Source organism: Pan troglodytes, chromosome 3 (genome assembly GCF_028858775.2).
Source record: "Pan troglodytes isolate AG18354 chromosome 3, NHGRI_mPanTro3-v2.0_pri, whole genome shotgun sequence".
NCBI lineage: Eukaryota > Metazoa > Chordata > Mammalia > Primates > Hominidae > Pan > Pan troglodytes.
In genome coordinates, this window is record NC_072401.2 from 142,423,874 (window position 1) to 142,448,253 (window position 24,380).

General features: G+C 36.8%; 1 protein-coding gene across 1 annotated transcript in view; it reads right to left on the minus strand.

Moving 5' to 3' along the window:
* RNF150 (ring finger protein 150) overlaps nt 1–24,380 on the minus strand; it is a 270,090-nt gene that overhangs the window by 98,865 nt on the left and 146,845 nt on the right. The window contains exon 2 of the mRNA XM_003310523.7: nt 5,778–6,028. Coding sequence (XP_003310571.4) covers nt 5,778–6,028 — 251 coding nt within the window. The remainder of the gene's footprint in view (nt 1–5,777; nt 6,029–24,380) is intronic.

Sequence of the window (24,380 nt, forward strand, 5' to 3'; positions counted from 1 at the left end):
TTTCAATTTGTTTTTCATATACCTCACAGTATGCATGTGTCTAGATAAACATGCAAGCTAGATCTACCTGCAGAAAGTAACATAATGATTGAAGTCATTACTCAACTAATTCAAGCTTAAGATTTCATCCATATCTCTACTGCCTAATAATTGCTTAAATTATCACAGGCCCAAAAATACAGGGATGCCATTTCTAATATCATCGTCTGATTAACATCTCTCTCTCTCTCTCCTCTCTCTCTCTCTACACACAGGTGCACACACACACACACACACACACACACGTATATATGAATACATATGAAGAAACACATATAGTTTACATTTTTATTGTGTTTAGATAATGATTATACTGTTTTCTAAGAAGAGTTTGCAAACTTTTCTCCATTTTCTTCAATCTAGAGCTGTGGTCACTAGCTATGTGTGGCTATTTAAATTTAAGTTAATTTTAATAAAATAAACTTTAAAATTCTGTTCCTCAGTTACTAGCCACATTTCATGTGGCCACCATATGGCAGTGCATATGTGCATATATAAGACATATATATACACACACACATATATAATGAAAATGTGTATATATATATTTCTTCATATGTATTCATATATATGTATATGATATATATGTTATATGTATATCTCACACACACACACACACATATATATAAAAGTTTCTCACATGTAGCCCCATATGAACCAACTGAAGCATATTAGTTCTACATCTCATTTTCATTGCCTTGTGTTTGGGATTCTATCCATTTAAATTCCAGAATATTTAATGAAAGTGGCAAAATTGAATTTGTAAGCAGTCATCAAAGAATCTATATGATAATAATAAAGGATACCATTCATTGAGTGCTGACTGAATGATTAGTGCCAGGCTCAGCGGCTTTAAAAGTAATACACATTAATCCATTTAATCCTCACTGTGACCGTAAGAGAAAGGTATATTCCATTTAGTTTAGAAAAACAATGAAGAAAGAAATTAAGTAAGTTTCCCATTTTGGGTAAGCAGTGGCACTTCACTACTATGTGGCCATAAAAATCATGTTTTTGAAAATTATTTAATGATAGAGGGACATACTATTCAATAAAAAGCAGAACATAAAACATACATGGATATGTTTGTGTCTTCTGCATATATAGATACACATATAATGAAAATTTACTCAATATATATAGATAGAATTAAAAATACCTGAAAGGTAATATACTCACATGTTGACAATTTAGTGGGATAGTGGGTAACTTGTCTTTTTCAGAGTTTTTCTATGATTGTGAAATTTACTAAAATAGCATGTATCATTTTGAGAATCAGATATAAGCAATAAAAATGTTTTTAAACATTGTCCCAGAAGCTACAGAAAATTTAAGCAGAGAATTTGCGATAAAATGAATAGAAAAGGAAGAGATGTCTCCTAAAACATTCCCAAACTTAGACCTCATTAACTTACAGAAAATTTCTACCAATACTTTAAGAATCAGCTAATTCCAGTGCTATTTAAAATGCTCAAGTGCAGTGTTACCCAATAAGACTTTCTGTAGTGATAAAAATGTCCTATACATGCACTGCCATATGGTGGCCACATGAAATATGGCTAGTAACTGAGGAACAGAATTTTGAAGTTTATTTTATTACAATTAATTTAAATAGCCACACATGGCTAGTGACTACCATGTTGGACACCACAGCTCTAGATCACAGAAAATGGAGAAAAGTTTGCAAATTCTTCTTAGAAGACAGTATAATCATTATCTAAACATAATAAAAATGTAAACTATGAACAGATTTCATATATGAATATAATGGCAAACAAATAATAAATAAAACACTAGCAAATATAATCTCACACACATTAGAGGAATAGTATATAGCAGAAATTCAGGATGGTTCATAATGGAAATCCATTAATATCATCCATTTATTTTAATAGATCTAAAGAGAAAACTTAGACTATGGCCATTGGAAAGACATTGGTTAAAATCAAACATCCATTCTTGATTAAAAAATTCTTAATAAGATAGAACTAAGTTGACACTTCTGACATTATATATTTTATAACATGATAAAATATATATCTCAATCTAGAAGACTACACGGGAAAATAATAAAATGAAGAAATGATAAAAACAATCCCATTAAATTGAGGATGTTCCCATTAAATACACAATGAAGAGAAATATGTTCACTGTAACCATGATTACTTTAGTTTATTCTGGAGATTCCAACCAATGAAATGAGATAACAGAAAAAACAGGATGTCTAACATTTGAAAGCAGTAAGTTATCCCTGACTGTGAGCATTATTAATATAGTTCTGCAACACTAATATAAATAATCACAAATACTACAAAGTAGTGGCTAAGGGCATGGACTCTGGAGTTCTGCTGCTGGTTCAATTGCTGGCTCTATTAGTAACCAGCTGTGTGACCTTGGGCAAATTACTTAAACTCTCTGTGCTTACTTCCAACTCTGTAAAACGGGGACAATAAAATTGTTTATTATGGGGCTAGTATCTATTAAGGTGAAAGTAGGTAAATAGAGCGAGAGAGCTCTTAGAACATGCCTGCAGCATATAATAAATGTTATACATTATTATAATTAGGGTTATAACAATGAGGCTGTTAATAATATACAAAATATACAACAATCCAAAATTTCCAATATGAAAAAATGAATTTAAATTATAATAGCAACATAATGATTAAATACCTAGAACTAAACTGAAGAAAAGTGTACAAGATTAATAAATGCTGAAAAGTGCTACTGGGAATAAAAAGAAGAGTTGAATAAGGAGAAAACTTATTACATTTGAATGGGAAGATTAAACATCATAAAGTTACAAATTTCCCCTAAATTATCCTATAAGTTTAAAAACTCATATAATGATTCTAAATTCATACAAAAATAAACATGAAAAGAGTAAAAATAGAGCAATAAAGAAAACAGCATGAACAGCCGTGAGACATTATAATTCTAGAGTACTAAAAACAAGATGGTGCTGGAGTATGAATAGAGACCTAGATTCATGGTATGGTTTAGAGAGCACAGAAATAGAAGCAAGTATATATGGGTATTTAATATATGTCAAATGGGGATACTGCATATGAGGGGAGGAGAGATTAATTATTCAATAAATGCCAGTTATAAAAATGGTAGGCCATCTGAAAAAAAATAATGTTGGCTCTCTACTTCATTCATTACACTGAAATAAGTTATCTACAGATTAAAGATTTAATGAGAAAAAAGAAATTTGAAAAGTAGAGGGTGAAAACATGAATGCTTTTCAGTAATCTTGGTCTATAGAAAATCTTATTATGGAATGGAAATGCTAAAACCACTATGAGATCACACCTCACACCTGTTAGGACGTCTATCATCCAGAAAACAAGAGCTAACAAGTGTTGGTGAGGGTATGGAGAAAAAGGAATCCTAGTACACTGTTGGTGGGAATGTAGATGGGCACAGCCATTAGGGAAAACGATACAGAGGTTCCTAAAGAAATAAAAAACAGAACTACCATTGAAGATTTACCAATCCCTCTTCTGGGTATATATCCAAGGGAGATAAAACCACCACCTTGGAAAGATATTTGCACCCCCATGTTAATTGTGACATTATTCACGATAGCGAAGATAGGGAAGCAACCTAAGTGTCCATGTGTCCACTGAAGGACGAATGGATAAAGAAAATGTATATACATACACACATACAATGGATTATTATTGTTTATTCTCAACAAGGGATATCCTGACATTTGCCACAACACAGATGGGCCTGGAGGACATCATGTTAAGTGAAATCAGCCAGACATAGAAATAAAAATACTGATCTCACCTATATATGGAATATAATTTTTTAAGAAAGGTCAAATGTCCAGAGATAGAGGATAAACGAGTGGTTACTGGAGTGGGGGAGTGGAGAGAAAATGGGGAGATTTAGGTCAAAGGATACAAAGTAGCACAATGTATGATGAGCAAGTCTAGAGATCTAATGTAAAATGACTACAGCTAAAAAACTGTATTGTATTAGAGATTTCTGTTAAATAAGTAGATTTTACCTGCTCTTGTCATCAAAAAACTATGTGAGACAATAGATATGTCAATTTGCTTTACTATATTAACCATTTTACTGTCTGTATGACTCCCCAAACACCATACTGTAAACTTCAACTATACACAATAAAATTTATTTTTTTAAAAAAGATTAATACACCAGGTGTAGTGGCTCACGCCTGTAATCCCAGCACTTTGGGAGGCCGAGGTGGGAAGATTACTTGAGGTCAGGAGTTTGAGACTAGCCTGGCCAACATAGTGAAAACCCACCTCTACTGAAAAAACAAAAATTAGCCAGGTGTGGTGGTGTATGCCTGTAATCCTAGCTACTTGGGAGGCCAAGGCACGAGAATCTCTTGAACCCAGGAGGTGAAGGTTGCAATGAGCCAAGATTTTGCCACTGGACTCCAGCCTGGGTGACAGAGTGAGCAAGACTCCATCTCAAGAAAAAAAGATAATAAATGTAGCTCTGTAAAAACCAAAAATTTCTGCATGGCAAGACCATGCATAAAATAAAAGACAATAACAAGCTGAGGGGCGGTGAGGTGAATCCTATCCTACAAAAAAGGGTTAATTTCCTTGACTAATAAAGAGTTTATACACATTAATAAGAAAATGACAACTCAATTGAAAAGAAGTCAAATAATAAAAGTAGTTACTTCACCAAAAATATTCACTTTTTCTATTGTACTTGAAAAGATGTTCAACGTTACTTGTAATAAGAAAAATGTGGTACCATTTTTAACTTACCAAATCACTAACAACAAAAAAAAGTTATAATATTCTTTTGGTAAGGATACGGGGAAACAGTAATTTTCATATATAGTTTGTTAAAGTGTAAATTGGTTCAACATTTTTTGGCAGACAATGTGGCAGTATCTATCATAGTCTAAAATGTATATGCCATTGCCCTAGCAACTAAACTTCCAGGATTTTACCTTGTAGATATACTTACAAATGTGCTAAGTGTCATGTGTACATGTTCTGTTAAGAAGAGAAAACATGTCCATTAATAGGTGCTGGTTAAATAGACGTGACACATACAGACAATGGAATGCTATGCAGTCATTAGAAGTGAGAAGGAAGCTGGGCTTATGTATTGATGTAAATTAATCTGCAAGATGAAGTGAGAGAGAAGCGTACAGAGTTAAGTGTGCTATCATTTGTTGTTGTTTTTGAAATATATGGGCATATGTGTTTATAAGTGCATAGAATATCTCTGGAAGATATTCCAGGAAGAGGAACTGGGTAGCTGAGAGACACACATGGGAAGGCAATTACTTTTCATTATACGCCATGTGATACTTTTTGCATTTTGTACCATGGGTATACATGATATGTTTAATTGCTATTTAAAATAGCTTTTGGTTTTTATCTCCTTTTTTTTCTTCTGTTCACAAGGAGAAAATCTTGGCTCTTTCCAAATTATCTTCACACTATTAGCACTTCCTTTTGTTCCCCTCATTATGTGGATAAACAAATGTCAAAAACATAAGCAATGGGAATGTAGGACAAATCACCTCCATTTTACATAAAAATACAGTAAAACATCAAAATAGATATATTTGGATAATATCTGAAAAATGATACAGCAAATGTTAACAGTGTTTATCTTGAGTGGGGATATTTTGGTTTTGGCTTGGTATTTTCTGTCATGTTCAAAGATGTTTAATAACATTTTTGTAACAATTTTTAAAAGTTTTTAAACTTTTTGCTACTCACCTGGTTCCTATCCCTGGCATTTGCATATCGAAACCTCTGGATGTAATAAAAGACGAGCCATGCGAGGGAAATGATCATCAGGACAATGAAGGAGATGGAGACAAACACAACCGAAGTGCGGCTCACGTATTTCTGCAAGTTCCGGGTTCCGATGGTGATGTACATTGTCACGGTGATGTTTCTTTCCAGCAGGCTTACTATCTCCTTCCCTTTTGGCTCAGGAATCATTATGGCCACAATGTCTTCTACACCTGTGGTAAGAGGGGAAGGAAGGGGCAATAAAGGTTAGGGGATAAGATGTGGGGGATCCCAGTGAGATGTGTGGACACAGTAACACGAAACCAAATAAGGACAGTACTTTTGAGAATTCTGTGCTGGGCTAAGAAGACCTAATACTTAGAAACCAAGTCAAATTTTCTCTTTCTTCAGCTACCTAGCTTTCTTCAGCTGCTGTTTTATATGTGAAAAAAGAACCTAAAATGCATTCATGATTTTAGTACCAGTGAAGTCATAATCTTGCGATGCCCTTTTCAACTCTCCAAAGCATTGACTCCAGGTCTGGTAAAGGTGGACCCTTCCCAACCAGCCCAGTTTACAGTCCTATGTTGCATTCCATAGATCCCCTGAGAAAGGGAATGGGACTTTGCATTCCATGACAAAAGGGTAAAATGTCCTGTCTTATGCCACCTGAGAGCTCTCTCTCCCCCACACAAACACTATGAATATTCAACTATAGATCTCTCTATATTATTTCCAAGGCAATTTTCTCCTATAGTGAGTACTCAAGCAACCAAAAAAGAACATTAAGAAGCTCTAATATGATTTGCCAACATGAAATTATGGTCCCAGAACTATTTCTGCTTATTTTACCTAATTCAATGGAAACAGCATGTTTCCACTGAACCATGTACCAAGCAAAGAGAAGTATGGTGCAATGTTTCCATTGAACCACAAGGCACATACCAAGCAAGGAGAAGATGGAAGCAGTACAGATAATTCCAGGATTGTTTCACTTCCACTCTTAGATACTCCCACCACGGCTGCTCCAGTTATTAGACAGCTTGGAGCAAAAGTACCATTTTTTTTTGGGCCACTTTTATATATATGGGTCATTGTCCTTACGCATCATGACACTGTGTGAAGTGAAGCCTCTTGGTGAGGAGTTCTGGGGCCCCTACAAGGAGTTCTTCAGTAATATCATACCAGATTCAAATATTAATATTAATTAATATTAATATTTATATTAATTTCATTAGGGTATGTTTGCAGGAATCACCCCAATTCAAATCCAGGGAGAAAGATGCAAGATGATTAGGGCACAGAGGCCTCGCATCCACATGGAAATATCCCATTACCTAGAGTGACTACAAATTAAAGGGAGGAAATTTGCAACAAGGATGTTGTATATTCAGGGCAAAATTAAACTCCACTACAGCTGCTTAACGCTGGCTGTATTCACATGTTGAGGTCAGTTAGATGGAACTATCAGGTTACATTTGCTCAGGCTGTTGCAAGTTTCTTAGAATGTTACTTAGGGCTTTCCTTTGACCTTGATCTCTGTGCAGGTTTTCAACCTTAAATTCCTTGATGGTGTTTCACTTAGGCTGAACAACTACTTTAAAACTACATATTAAAGTGTCTGTGTATGCTACATCAATTATATATTTAAAAAATTTCTGAAATTTTGCAAATCCAATTGTAAAATCATAAAGCCATAGCGTGGGTTTGGCCGTTATTTCTGGGAATAACTGAAACTGGTGGCTCGATTTTCAACTCTGAAGAATTTACTGGCAATTTTGACGCGCCTTTTCTTTTCATTTTTACTTTGGTTAATGGCTGCATGTGGTCTGAGGTTGTGTGGGGGATTAAGGCTGCTGGCTGGTTTTGTCTCTAAAGAAACATGATCTTCTTTGTATACTGGACTAATCTGGCCTAGTGAGGCTCATCCTGGTGCTGCAGCTATTTAGAGTTACTGAAGTAATGGTAGAATAATAATTTTTCATTTCATTTATTCCCTTATTTATATTATTTTGGCATGTTTACTTAAAGCTCTAGAAGTACATTTTTTTTTTTGGGACGGGATCTTAGGGTTATTTATGAGGCTTTGGATGTTCAGAAATGCACAAGTTTTACTTTTTTTTTTTTTTTTTTTTGAGACAGAGTCTTGCTCTGTTGCCCAGGCTGGAGTGCAGTGGCATGATCTCGGCTCACTGCAACCTCTGCCTCCCAGATTCAAGCAATTTTTAGAGGCCTCAGCCTCCCAAGTAGCTGGGACTACAGGCATGCGCCATCATGCCTTGCTAATTTTTGTCTTTTTAGTAGAGACAGAGTTTCGCCATATTGGCCAGGCTCGTCTTGAACTCCTGACCTCAAGTGATCCACCTGCCTTGGCCTCCCCAAGTGCTGGGATAACAGGCCTGAGTCACCATGCCCAGACTTACATTTTTTAGTAGTCAGATTTCACTAATATATTCCTCTATGGCTTCCAGTTTTGATACTCTTTAGAACTATTTAGAAACTATTTTCCACCCAAGATTATAGAAATACTCATCTAAAATAGCTTCTCAAAACCTTACAGCTTTACTTTTTACATTTAAATCTTGAGCAATCTTCGATTTAATAACAATATTTATTGAATTCTTACAATGTGATAAGCAGAAAGAAGGAATATTAGGATGCAATTTTTTCCCCTAAATTATCAGATATATTTGGGTCAATTTTGCACTTTTTGCTCTTGTTGTGAGGTTGACCTATCTTTTGCTGAACCTGTAACAGGCTGTCTTAGTTGTATAGCTTTTAACATATTTACTATCTGGTAGCCTAACTCTTCCTTCACTATCCGTCCCCCACCCATACAATATTCCTAAATTACTTATACTTAAGAAACTAGAGTCTAACAGAGTTGGCTTCTGGACCTGGACAGCTTGTTTTAAATCCCAGTTCAGCATTTTAAAAATAGGCAACCAAATTTTGGATCTCCACAAGGCTTTAAACTACTCATCATCCATTTTCAGGGACTTCAGAAAACATTTTCTCTTCCTGTAGGGTAAAGTATAATTAACTATTTTAAAGCATTTATTTTAAACTTCAGTGCTTAGTTACACCACTTGTGTTGTCTGTGCCACTGTTGTGCCCTCATGACATATAATATCCACTTAGAAAGACAAACAGTGCAAATGGCAGTGGGGAGGGCCTGTTCATCTGAGCTTCAACCTTATTCATTTTCAGTATTCATAATACATTTCTAGAGTTCATCATGGTAAAAACAGATGAGATTTTGGGAGATTACTCTGGTGTGCTTTAGTCTATTGTGCATGGTGAAAAGTGATACTAGGGATATGTATTTATCCTAATAGAAATAGTCACTAAGAATTTAGGTATCTAGGGTGTCCAAAAAAAGACATAAAACAAAGTGGATTTGGATGAATTATCTTATTCTGATGAATGCACAAAATCCAGGGCAAAATGCTCCTCCAGGATCTATATTGTTCAACTGAGGCATGTGCACTGATATGAGTATCAAATTCCCTGATCTTTGCTTCATTTTGGAATCTGCAGCTACAGTTTCAGGGAGAAGCCAGCAGGTTCTCCCAAGTATACTAGGATATGCTTTGCTTTTGTGGGTGTGTGTGAGGCAGGGAAGGAGAAAAAGGGGTGGGGCTAGGGGGAGTGGTGCAAGCCCAGCACAGTGATCTGAGAGTTCAATGCTGCCTTAAGTAGCTACTATGCATCTATGACATTCCAAGGCTCAGGGAAAAGAAGTTAACGAATAGCATATTTGGTATGGGAAGACCCACAGGGAGGTCCGGCTATTTGGGCAATTCTATTTACTGTGACACAGAGTGCCTCTTTTTGCAAAATTATATCAGCCTACTATCTATTTTCCTCCCAAAGGCACTTTATACTTGAGTGGTGAGAAGTTGCTATTATGTAATTATTGTGTGCTCTGGAAAAGCTCTACAGTCAGGGAGAAAATGTGTGACCAGGACACATATGACCTGGCTGCCAGACGACAGCAGAGGAGCATCCTGTATTTTTAGTGCTTCCTTTTCCCTTGAGAGTGCTCCATTGCCAGGATCTAATTTGGTATATGCAGATTAATAAGGAATCAAAACAGAAGTTCACAAAGCCAAATATTGTTTAATAACTAGGAAAGCTTTACTTGTAAATTCAAACCAGGTTGTTTAGACATTGTATTAATAAAATATCTAGAATAGCAGTACAGTGCTAGACATTTCACAAAGCCTGTAATCCCATTCTTCCCTGGGACCCTGGAGAGTGACAGCATCTCTCCCTGGGTTCATTTGATCAAAAATCCTTTTTCAACCTCCTGTATTCTTTTCTCTACACTAATCTTTACTTCAATCTCAGTCTCACTGTTGGCCCTCTAGAACTTAGGTGACAAAAAAAAAAAACTTATATTGTCCCATTTGTAGATATTTTCTATTTGTACACTTAATATCCACTTTTTCAAAACTATAGCCCTCAGGTGACAAAAAAAACTTATATTGTCCCATTTGTAGATATTTTCTATTTGTACACTTAATATCTACTTTTTCAAAACTATAGTCCTCTCTTGTTGATCATTTATTCTCAGGAGGAATGTGTATGAAATTATTTTAAAAACTGCAAAATACCATATAAATGTAAAGTGTAATTACTACTTTTTGCATCAACAAGTATATTTTTAATAAACACAGATCTAAAAATCCTAAATACAGTACTCACAAACAGAATCCAATAATACAGTAAAAAAACTTCATGACCAAGTGGGATTTATCCTAGGAATGTGAAGATGATTTAATATTAGAAAATATATTAGTACATTTTAGTACATTAACAAATTAAAGGAATAAGGCATACAATTATATTACATAGCTAGTTGTCCTCCAATATTGGGCCTTTCTTCCTTCTACAGTATGAATGTTTTAGCTAGGCATAGGCTGTCCAGTGAAAAGGCTCCCCTGCAGCTGGGTGTGGTGTGTGATTAGTACTTGGTCATCTAGGTGTGAGTACAGATGATACTCGCCACTCCAGGAACTTATCTACAAAAGAATTGAGTGTGTGCTCTCCAGGTCCCTTCTCTCCCTTCCTTTTGACTTCAGATGGAGAGACATGAGCAGCCAGCTTCACAGAGAAGGAACCCATCTGTTGAGGACTGAACTCATTCCTGATTCTTTTTATGAGTAATAAAAGGAAATTTCTTTAATGTGATAATAAGTATCATTAAGAAATATTCCATTAAATGGGGGAAAAGCACTGGAAGTTTTTCAGTTAAAATCATGAATAAGACAGGATGAGCCAACATTGTAAGAAGTTATACTTGGTGCAAGAGACAAAGAAATTGGATGCTAAGTCTTGGAAAGAAGAGCACACTATCATTATTTGGGGTATCACATGACCATGTATAAAATACAAGATAATTATGTTATTAAAATTAGAAAACCATTCAGGACTCTTCTCAGAAGTTACAGAGGGGAATCCATATTGACAAATGCAGACTGTACCTCCCTACCATCAAGTAAGTGATGAGAATACTTAAATATATACAATTTAATGTTGTCAATTATACATCAGTAAAGCTAGGAAAAATGTGAAAAAACTGGAAAGAAATAAATTATTCAACAGCAGTAAAATAAGTAAGTAATCTGTGGTTTACTTACTTTTACTAAGAATTGATAATTCACAATGTCTTGACAATGTCAGAATGTCTGTTTATGAGAGAACTCAGTTATATTTGTAATACATGTACATTTTCAATCTGAGGTATTTCATTTTATCTTTAATTCTGAAACATTTTTCTTCATATTTTATTACAGTATTTCCTCCTAAATTTTTTCTCTCCTGTGATTCCTATTATCCTGTTGGGGTAGCACCTCCTTTTCTTCCTCCATATTTCTTATACCCCTCTCATTTGAAAAAAAAAACTGTATTTTGAAATAATTATAGACTAATAACAAGTGGTATAAACATGCCAGGCATGGTGGCTCATGCCTGTAATCCCAGCACTTTGGGAGGCCGAGGTGGGCGGATCACCTGAGGTCAGGAGTTAAAGACCAGCTTGACCAACATGGTGAAATTCTGTCTCTACTAAAAATACAAAAATTAGACGGGGATGGTGGCGTGTGCCTGTAATCCCAGCTACTTGGGAGGCTGAGGCAGGAGAATTGCTTGAACCTGGGAGGCAGAGGTTGCAGTGAGCCAAGATCACACCACTGCACTCTAGCCTGGGTGACAAAGTGAGACTCTGTTTAAAAAACAGAAAAACAAAAAAACAAAAAGAAGAGGTAAAAACAGTACACGGAGGTCCTATGAACCAACCTCCCAGCTTCCTCTGATGGTGTCATCTTATATAATTATAGTGCATTATCAAAACAGGAAATTGGCAAAATATAATTAAGTAAATTATGGAATTTATTTGGATTTCACCAGTTTTTGCATGTACAAAATTTTTAAATGTCTCTGTGTTTAATTCTATGAAATTTTATCACATATATAGAGTCATATAACCACTAACACAATTAAGACACTGACATATTCCACCATCAATAAGAAATCCCCTCACTCTCTGCTTTCCCTTCCCTAAGCCTTGTATATTCTCCATATTAATTTTGTCAGTTCTAGAATGTTACATAAACAGAATCATATGGTATGTGATCCTCTAGATTGGCTTCTTCTCATTCAGCATAATGTCCTTATCCAAACAAGCATGTATCAGTAATTCATTCCTTTTGATTTCTGAGTATAATTCCATGGTAGAGAATGTGGTACACCACTGTTTAATTATTCGCCAATTGATGGACATATGGATTATTGCCAGTTTTTGGATATTACAAATAAAGCTGCTATGAACATTAGTTTTTGGATGAATATAAATGATCATATCTCTGGGATGAATGCAAAGGAGTATAACTGCTAGCTTGTACAGTAGTTGAACATTTGGTGTTCTAAGAAATGGACAAACTGTTTTCCAGAGTGGCTGTATCATTTTACATTCCCACCAGCAATGTATGAATGATTCAGTTTCTTAGTATCCTGGTAAGACTTGGTATTATCACTATTTTATTTTAGCCATCCTGAGAGGTGTACAAAGGTATTGCATTGTGTCTTTACAATATCTCTTCATTCATTGTGAGTGACTTATAATTTTTGAAGCTGATCTTCCAGCTCATAAATTTGTCTTTATTGTATCCATTTATATTTTATCCCATATTTTAGTGCTCTTTGTTTAAATTACAGGTGACCCTTCATCAACACAGGCTTGAACTGCATGGGTCCACTAATACATGGATTTTTTTCAATGATATAATTGGCCCTTTGATCTGCAACCAAATGTGAATAAAAAATGCAGCATTTGAGGCTGGGCATGGGGTCTCACACCTGTAATCTCAGCACTTTGGGAGGCCAAGGCAGGAGGATTGCTTCAGTTCAGGAGTTCGAGACCAGCCTGGACAACATGGCGAAACCCTGCCTCTACAAAAAATACGAAAATTAGCTGGGTGTGGTGGCATGCTCCTGTAGTTCCAGCTACTTGGGAGGCTGAGGTGGGAGGATGACTTGAGCCTGGTAGGTCGAGGAGCCCGCAATGAGCCATGATTGTGCCACTGTGCTCCAGGCTGAGTGACAGAGCAAGACCTTGTCTCAGAAAAACAAAAACATAAAATACAGTATTTGCAGGATTTGAAACCTAGCTATACGAAAGGCAACTTTTTGGGGATTCTGCAGAGCTGACCGTGGGAGGTGAGTTTGTGCAGATTTTGAGTTTGTGCAGGTATCTGCAGGTGGTCCTGGAACCAATCCCCAGGGAAGATGGAGGAAAGACTGTATTGTATTTTTCACACTAAATATTTCCCATTGTGTGTGTATGTGTTTTATAAAACAACTTCTAGTTCCTGCTGCATAGAATCTTCCCTTAATATTTGTGGTCCATTTTTAAACCATTCTTTCTCAGGTGGTATCTACTCATTTGGTACTATCTTTAATAATGGTGGGATTCCTCTGTTGTCTTGATAACTTCCTAATGAGCTCATGTTCCCCTGATAGAACCAGTTTCTCTGCCTGATCCTATTTTCTGGGGAAAACCAAGGTGGAGGTCTTAGTCTTGTTCCTCCAGAAGATCCAGAACAGAGCTGAGTATGTTTAGACAGCCCCAAGCACCAAGAAACAACCAATGAGGCTTCCCATGAGGGCAGGCTCTCTGCAGTATTACTGGCTTCTCACCCTCCTCTCAGATGACCCCATGTACCTTTTGCCTGAGGCATTGCTGAAGTTCCGGCCTTCTATGTCATGAGTTCTCACTCAGATCCTCATTCGATCATCGAATCCAACATAATTTCCTTTTTCAAACCCTTCCTATGTGACTCTTAGAAATTTAAGCCTCTGGTTAACAAATTCCCTAACAGCCCTGGTGTTAGAATAATCCCTTCAGTTCCTTGATCCTTAACCTTCTTGCTTTGATTGGTTCGGCTTTCCTATGAAGACACTGATTTCTCTGCATTACGGTGAAGGAAAGAATTTTTAAAATTAAATTTATTTTTATTAAGCCCCATTCATTCCACATGCCTCAGCACCAGAAGATGGTTTGCTGAGTGTGCTCTATCTTGTATCTCCAGATCATTACTTCTAGCCCCATCACATCCTCCTTCAAAAGCCACTCATCTTTTGAGATTCTTTTCACTTGGATTTACAACCTTGTCCCATCTCTCCTTGCCACCATCTGCCAACCTCCTGTTATCTCCTCTTTCCCTCAGTTAACTCCTAGCTCACAATATTCATCCTCCTCAAATCAGAATCTCAGTGTTTGCGAGGATGACCCAGCCAGTACTCGAGCCTGTCCATTGCTTGCTCCTTTCCTCCCTGTTGACCTTTGCCTCCATTGCTCCCTAGACACACGTTCCCACTGTTGTGTATCCTGGACCTTGTCAGCACTAGAAAGTGCACCACCTCTGGAATGCTGACTTCAAAGATGTCATTTTCCGGTGCCACTTCCTCTTCTTCCAGATCTCTTTGCTCAGTCATGCCCACCCCATTACTCCCCTCTACTTTCTATCCATCAACCCTCTCCTGGCCTCCCTTCTCTCCCTACCAGCCCACATTCCATGATCCACCATTATAAACTCTTCTTAAAATACCCTTAGCTCCCCTGCACTTCTATTTCTCCATGGAACCTGCCCTACAAAATTTGCTTTTTCTATGCTTCCTCCTCTTCATGTGAACATTGCTAAGAGGGAAATCTCACAAGTCACCTTTTTTTCACTTGAAATTTATGATCACTATCCTCAGTTGAACACCTGCTATCACCCTGCTTTCCTCTATTTTGGACTCACTCCCCCTTTGTCCAAATGATGACCTCATACCTTTATGTCTCTCCGGGAACCTCCCACACCCCCTCCCACCCACATTCTAAATCAGTGATGTTACCACAGAAGTCGTTGAGAAAAAATACCCACAAGAGGCAAATATCCTGTCCTATTATTAAATGAGATAATTCACAATGGATTATTTGGCACAGGGCTTTCCATACAGAACCCACTAAGTAGATGTTAACTTTTATTAGTACCATTACTGTTGTCTTACCACTGCCAAATACACAAATCAGCCTGCATCTGTGCCTCCTTCTCTTGTTACAATTCAGTCCAATTTCCCTCTACTATAATGACCTAATCCAATCAGTATGATTCCCTCACCTGTCACAGTCACTACTGCTCAGGTAGGGGCAGGGCACATAAGAATTTTATTTGAGTTATAAGGAAGCAAAGGCCTTCTTTTGGTCTTAAACTGGAGCATCTGTGGTTGTGAGAGTCACTTTCAATCCATGAGACGAAAATTCTAAGAGAGCTGGCAATGAAAGAGGAGAGCCATAAATAACCTGATGACATGATTTGAGCCTTGATCAAGCCACATCTGAAGTCAGTCTACCTTTGGGTTTTGCAGTTATTTTGCTTAAAGTGGTTTGGTTTGAATTTTCTGCACTTTACATCCATATTGTATAACCAGGTAGTGACACACACAAAAATGAATCCAGGTCTTCTGAATTCCCAACCAGAGTCACTGAACCTCTCATATACTCCCATGTAATTTCTTAGGTGGTCTATAATTTAATTTTACTTCAATCAACTTATTTGAATTCACATTCGAATTCGCCATTAGCGTTTTCATACATTTCAGAAAAGAATATCCATATTACACTAAATTATTGCTCTCTGCCTTGCACATACGATTCCAAAGTCACCCTAGACCATGAATAAGCAGTCATTCCATATGGCTCCAAAGTGTGTTCTATCCGCTTTTCTACCCTAGGGAGAAGTTAGTACTATCCTGAAATATGTATCTTTCCTGAAACTCATGGTATTACCATACTTGTTGAAGATGGGGAGTGTTCTGTCTGGAAGACAATCTTAGTCTGAACAATAAAAATAGTTCCCAAGAGATTAAAAACTTAAATTGATAGGAGTAATTTAGGAGTTTGAAAATGTATCATTCAGGAACCAAATTGATAACCTGTAGAGCCAACCAATTGACTTGATTTCTCCAGAAGTCCTGCAAGCTCAAAATATGTAAGGCTCATCTAAGTTGCTGAATGAACACTGGTTAATCTGTGTTCCCCCAAGACTCTGCTGCCAACTTGAAATATGTCAAATGCTGATGTTCCTGAAGTGCATTGTAATTTCACAACAGATCCTCTCAGTGTAGATCTGTCATTACAGTTAGAGCTAACTGTTACGGAATTTAAAAACATATTTAAAGGAGATGCTAACAATAGCCAATTTTATTTTCCTTAGAATGGCTCTAGTAACAATTATCTCACTGATGTCAATTCCTCAGCTATACTTGAGGTGATCAATGACTCATACTTTTTTGAAAGTTTGTAGACATTCCTATTCTACAACTGTATAGAATTATTTATGAATTTGTGGTAACTGTAGGGTGAGTGATGAATGTAGAATAGGAATTATTGAATGTTGACTTATTACATTATTGTCTGATGAATACAGAATTATTTATGAATTTGTGATAACTGTATGGGGAGTGATGAATATAGAATAAGGCATTGTATTTAGAGATTCACCTGTAGGATTTTCTTAGAAAATATTCAGTAAATCAGTCTTAAAAAATAACTTACTGCTAGTTCTGTGAGCATTTCAAATGGCTAAAAATAATATGATAGAGTCCAGGCTGAAATGAAACAAATCATAGAATACTAAATTAATTTTACAATAATTCCATTTTCATTCAAGTCAGTTTCTATTAGAGCAAATAATAATGCTTAAATAACTTTCTGCTTATATATAAAATATTTTAAATTCTAATTTTTGCTGGACAAAAAACAATATATAGTCATTCTTTGGTGTAGGCAAGGAATTGCTTCCAGGACCCCCACATATACCAAAATCTGCCCATACTCAGTAGGCCCGCAATTGGCCCTGAGGAACCTGTGTATACAAAAAGTAGCCTCTCTGTATATGCAGGTTTCAAATCTCAGGAATACTCTATTTTCAATCTGTATTTGACTGGAAAAAATCTGCATGTAAACAGACCAAACCTTTGTTGTTCAAGGTTCAACTGTACATGTAAGTCTCATTAAGGAGCAGACTAGTGGAATCACAGTATAGGAGACTATGAGAGACCAAAATTTCCCAGCATTTCAATCTTGATAATAATATCATAAATGAAATTAAATAGCAGAATCATTTACCATAACTTCTAGCTGGGTGACTTTGGAAGACTTATTAAACCTTGAAGCTTCAGGTTCATTATTTTCACACTCTCATATGAAATGTACCAAAACAAAAGGGCTGAGTAAGGATTAAATGAAAGAATGCACACAAAGAACCTAGAACACACATTACATTCAGTAAGTATTAACAGTTATTATTATCATCATCAACATTTATCAAATAAATACTTAGAGCATTCTAGATAGTATGAAACCTGCATTTAGACCAAAGGAGGTAGAGTGGGAAGGAGCACACTAACCTTGGCTTCCACTGGGGTCCAGGGACAAGGATGAGCTTATGGACAACTGAGAGCATCTGGATATTGTAGGGACCTCTGAAAACAGCTGGGGACCATGAAGCCCAAACTGGGCAAGTTGCCATTTCTGCAACGTTAAAAGGTAAACTTTCCACCTGTTTTGGTCAATGAACGGAAACTCGAAGGCCGATGAATGCAAAATCAATCTTCAAAGTAAAAAATGAATAACTGGGTTAGCAATTAATGGTTCAATTCATATTACTCTCTTAAGGTAGTGAAAAATAAAAATTGTGTAATTTTTAGTCTGAAAGTCACATAATAAAAGAAAACATGCAATTGTGTTTTATTTTGCTTTGAACTACTGGGAAAAATCACAATGAATCCCCTTAAGGCTATTCCATTTTTTTTCTTTTTTTTGACGGAGTCTCGCTTTGTCACCCAGGCTGAAGTGCAGTGGCACGATCTTGGGTCACCGCAACTTCTGCCTCCTGGGTTCAAGTGATTCTCCTGTCTTAGCCTTCCGGGGAGCTGGGACTACAGGCTTGTGCCACCATACCCAGCTAATTTTTGTATTTTTAGGGAAGATGGGGTTTCACTATGTTGACCATGCTGGTCTCGAATTCCTGACCTCAGGTGATCTGCTTGTCTTGACCTCTCAAAGTGCTGGGATTATAGGCATAAGCCACCATGCACGATCCCCTTTAGGCTATTTTTAACAATACATGGCAAGAACCTAGAATTACAATTAAAAAACAATCACAGTATCATGGATCTAATGAACTTCTAGATATTTATGATACACTATTCTGTACCATTGGAATGGGAAAATATAGATGAAGCACCTTGATATGGTTTGGCTGTGTCCCCCTGCCCCCAGATCTCATCTTGAATTATAGTTCCCATAATCCCCATGTGTAGTGGGAGGAGCTGGGTGGGAGGTAGTTGAATCATGTGGGCAGTTTCCCCCACACTATTCTTGTGATAGCAAGTTCTTATGAGATCTGATGCTTTTAAAGGGGCTTCCCCCTTTGCTCAGCTCTCATTCTTCTCCTTCCTGCTGCCATGTGAAGAACGGGTTTGCTTCCCCTTCCGCATGATTGTAAGTTTCCTGAGGCCTCCCCAGCCCTATGGAACTGAGTCAATTAAATGTCTTTCCTTTATAAATTACCAGTCTCAGGCAGTTCTTTATAGAGCATGAGAACAGACTAATACATACCTCTTCTCAAAAATTTTTGGTTATTTGTTTGGCAGAAGTTATCTGGAAATTCCCAATTTACTGCATAATTACCAACTGTCTCATTACTTTTACTTGCTTAATAATTTCTATGTGTAAGTATTCAACAACTTGTCTTCAGCAGTCTTTGAAAGTAGAAGTGAGAGATTCCTTTATTAAAGGCTCAGATTGGAAAATCCCTGTTTTTAAGGCCAATTAAAGTTTACTATTTTGGTTTCTAGAAGCTGGAAATCCCCATATAGTTTTCCCTATAGTAAGATGACGTGTACTATAAATTCAACAAGCATTAAGGTCAAGTTAAAAGACCAACTACAGGTTGAGTATCCTTATTTGACATGATTGGGACCAGAAGTGTTTCAGATTTTGGAATTTTTCAGATTTTGAAAGATTTGCATATACATAATGAGACATCTTGGCGATAGAACCCAAGTATAAACTCAAAATTCATTTATGTTTCATATCCACTTTATACAAATAGTCTGAAGGTAATTTTACATAATACTTTTAGTAACTTTTTGCATGAAATAAAATTTGTGTACACTGAACTATCAGAAAGCAAAGGTGTCACTATCTAGGCCACTCACTTGGACAACCTGTGGTTGTTTGGCACCACCATCATTCCTGACTTAGAATTTATATGCTATCAAAAAGCAATAATTTTTAAATACTTATTCACACATAGGTACTTCACAATAAAAAACATGACATACCATCGATACAGAGAAAAAATAATGTGTTTGGGGTAACTAAGCAGCACAGTAGCATCACCAGGTGCCTGTATCACCTGTTAAATAGCAGCAACAAACAAAAGCAGGACTTTGGTCTCCACCTGTGATGCTGTGTTTTGTTTAAAAGGTTATAGTGCATTGTATTTGATTTTTTAAGGTGAGACAGAACATCACAAGTAGTTGAGGAACCAGGAAGTAGGTTTTCTAAGGTTGAGGAAGGGTTCTGCTCGAAGTCTTTTAAAAATGTTTCCTCCAGAGTCATCAGCCTTATTAACAATGTTTTTTGTCTTAGAATGCTCTCATTGATTTTCATAAACAAACATGATTTCATCTTGTTATGAATGCATGCTGCTCTAGTCCTTATTCCTTCAAAAAGCCCATCACATGTTTTTCACCATGTTATCTATAGGCACTTTTTCTGTAGTGTTAACATCATCTTCACCATAACTATTATTACAATCACCTTGATTCAGAACCATTTTGGCTATTTCATCATTGGTCAACGAATATATGGCAGGAGCCTCATCAACGGCAAAATCTTCTTTGATATCCACTTCTTCCAATTTACTGATGGACTCTGAAGATATTTTTCGCATATGTAAGGAGGTCAGATATCATCTTTTTCTCATTTGACATATGAAATCCTTCAAAGTCACCACCTTATTCATCATCATCACTGAACAGAGTTTTAGGCCAGAGGTTGAGCCAGGCATGTGCAAATGTACCTGTAGTTACTGTGTTCCAAGCATTGGTAATTGCAAATATGGCATCCTTCATCCTCTTGAAAACCTTCCACACCCACACCTCTGTTCACTGCTGCTAGTCTGCTGTTCAAGAAAGTGTTTTTATATTTATTCTTCTTTGATCTAGCACTGGTCATGGCTGAATTAATGAAGTATGTAGCACAAACTTTTTTTTTTTTTTTTTTTGGTGAGAATTTTTCAGCTGGAGGATGAGCAGAACAATTGTTAGGGACTAACAAAACCTTGCAGGTCCTCATCCTGTCCAGCTTCTCTGTAGTGAGCATGGGTCACTGGAACAATCAGTGAAACCAGTCAGAAAACATGTCCCTGGTGATCCATGCCATTTTATTAAAATAACAATGAACTGATAAGAAATTAAGACCTTGAAACACTCCTTGAAATATCAAGGACACATGCCTTTGCTTATCATGTAAGTTTACAACTATGCATGCCTGCTGCATTAGCACATCCCAGCAGTGATTCTGTCCTTGGCATACTTAGTTTCTGTACAGGCTATCTCATCGGCTGTAGTCAGTGTGTTTCTGGGGCAATAAGGTTAAAACTGCAATGTTTCATAAGCATTATAGACTTGTTCTGGCACCGAATTTTCATCAGTGATGACCTTGTAAAACTTATCAATGAATGCCTCTGCTGCTTTGTGATCAGCAGAAACTTTATGACCACAAATCTTTAAAAAATTAATGCTATTTCTTAAGTTTCTGCAATCAGCCTGTTGAATATTCACAGTTCCCTTTTTCAGTTCATTGTGATGGATCTTTGTTTCGTGATCAGCACACCATTAAGTGGCCAATGTTCAGTGTGAAGCTGACAGATCCACTCAGTACATACTCAAGCTCTTCATTTTTAGCTGTAGCAGTGTTTTCCTATTTTTCATTAACTTTTGCTCATCACTTTCAACACAGAACTTCAACAATTTATCCTTCTGTTTCTTCAGGTCACATGGGGTGGTCAATCTAACACTATACTCTTCTGTAAGACATCTCATACTTACACTGCTGTCCAGTTTCTCCAACAGCTTGGCTTTCTGTACTTTAGATAAGCATAAATTTGTCCTCCTTTTCTTATCATTGTTACCCACAGAGGTAACTGCATGTCTTTTTTGATACTTTCAACAATATATTTATACCATAGAGCAAAGAATAAGCAAAAATAACACAGTGTATAATGCATGCAGATCTTGGCCTCACGTAGGGCACTTCAGGGAATCTGCCATTGGTGAATCTGGCCTGCACCTGTGCCATTTTATTATACTTCCTGGGCATGCTTGTGGGGGGAATCTAGGCATGCGTGGAAAGAGATTGAAGCTAAAGGGGGTAAGAAAGTCTTTTTTCCTTTGGAGATGGTGAATAACTTTGTATGTTGTATAACTGCCTTTTTTTTTTTTTTTTTTTGAGACAGATTCTCACTCTGTTGACCAGGCTGAAGTGCAGTGGCACAATCTTGTATCACTGCAGCCTCTGCCTTCCAGGTTCAAGTGATTTTCGTCTCAGCCTCTTGATTAGCTGGGACTACAGGCACGTGCCACCATGCCCAGCTAATTTTTGTATTTTTAGTAGAGGCAGGGTTTCTCCACATTGGCTAGGCTGGTCTTGAGGTCCTTGCTTCAAGTGATCTGCTCACTTTGGCATCCCAAAGTGCTGAGATTACAGGTGTCAGCCCCGTGCCCAGCCGTGTGACTGCATTTTGACTGTGACCTGTCACATGAGGTCAGATGTAGAATTTTCCACTTGCGGTGTTATGTCCGTGTTCAAAAATTTTAAATTTTGAATCATTTTGCATTTTGGATTTTCAGATTAGGGACACTCAACCTGTATTAATATCTTGAGGAGTGAAATAGCAAAAGCAGGATAGAACTTGGTGATATACCTTGGCAGACAAAAAATGGGCCTCTTAAGGATCAGAGCTCAAGCTCCAAATAAGTGGAAAACACTACATATCCTTCGGCTTGATACATAAATTATTGGGATGAGTTCTGATAACCATTGGTATGAAAAGGTTTTTAGACTAATATGTAAGTGAACAGAGTCTATAAATCTTCTTGGTCTTTATTCTCTCTATCAGTATTCTTAGGGCAGGTAGAGTTGGATGCATTTTAGGAAGATCTCAAGTCTAGGATGGGAAGAAGGGTTCGGCAACTGAGTTTGTATTCTGAAAAAGCTTCAAAGGTCTGAAACATACCTTCCTGTCCTTTGTTTGATACAGTCTACACTGTAAATCAAAAAGTGTCTATAACAGATGCTGTCCATTACACTCCCCTATCCCATACATTTTAGTGCACATTGTCTTGATTTTCAATTGCCAGCACCTGGATTTCTTTGCTTAAGTGACTTTCTGGACCACTAACTATCACTCTCACTTTGTGTGGGCCAAAGGAAAGGAGGAATTGCTACCACCTAGGAGCAGCCATGAACTAATGACTAAAAAAGTGGGTGTATAAATACCTCAGTTTCCTCCCTCACTGTGCTAGTGAAACTCTGCTGCACATTTTCTGCACTGTTTCCCAGAGCTCCCCAGTGGCATTAAGCTTCATTACTTCCTTGATAACATATGATTTATTGGCTCCTTTCCTTCCCTGTTGCATTTCTCCACTCCCAAACAAGTGTTTCCTGGAATCAACTTTTAAATAAATGGCTTGGCCCTGAATTTTGTCTCAGTCCTGCTTATAAATAAACCCAAACCAAGACTGTGCCAAAAATTACTTCTCTCTTTTTTCTTTCTTCATAGTTCTCTGATGTCCTAAATACCAGCTATAATGGCTCATGCCTTAGTGACACTACACTGCCTCCTAAATATCACTCTTTAATAATTTGTTTACAAAGAGAAAGAAAACAGCAAATGCAAAAACATGAATTACATGAATTTTGCCCCTCCCATTTTTAACTTAAAAAGGAGAATCATTCAGCATAAGTAGTTCTAGAATCTTTTCTTTAATACCTTTTCACGCCCAATTAACACAAAAATAGTTGCAGTTACACACAGCTACTGAAAACCACCAAACTGCCTATCTGAAGGGAGAGTCAAGGATCCTTCTCTTCCACCTCTGACCTTATGAGAGAATGAGATTTTTTGGGTATTTTGGGTATTAAAGAGAGAGCATTCACTGAGATATTCTGTAAACTAAACTCATCAGATATTCTGTAAAGCTTTCTGTCTAATGTAGCCACTAGCCACATGGAAACAAATTAGGTATGAAAATTTAGTTTTCAACCTTGAGCTTTATGAAATCTAAATATAGATCAAGTATTACTAATGAAAATTTAGTAACCAAATTGAGATGTGCTGAAGTGTAAAATATATACTGGAATTTGAAGACCTAGTATAAAAATCTAAATAATTGTTACTAATGAGATATTTATAAACATATATTTTTATATTGATTAAATTTTGAAATGACATTTTGGATATATGGGTTATATAAGATATTTTAGTTTTAATTTTGCTTGCTTCTATTTCCTTTTTTAAAAATGTGGCCACCTAAAAATTTAAAATTAAATGTGTGGCTCACATTGTATTTCTATTGGACAGAACTGTTCAGTCAGTTTATTGACAGATTTTGTTTGCTAGTCTAGGGGGCACAATCACTGGTGTATAAACAGATTAAGGCAAGGAAATAACATCCTCTCCACTAAAGGATTTGACATTTTAAGTGGAGTGTCACAGGTTCAGTAATAATATTGCAGCCAAGCTTAAAAGCAAAATTAAAAAGTAAAGCCATATAAAACTTTCTCAGGGAGTGTGGCTGTTCTCTTCTATAAATAGATTACTTATATTAAATTACGGAAAGTGATTTAAGAAACAACGTTACCCTCTTTAAAAGCCCACAAAACTTGCTCTGCCTGAACAAGGAAGAAAATGCTCTGCCCACGTCTGCTTTCTAGAACCTGAACGGAAAGACAGAATAAGG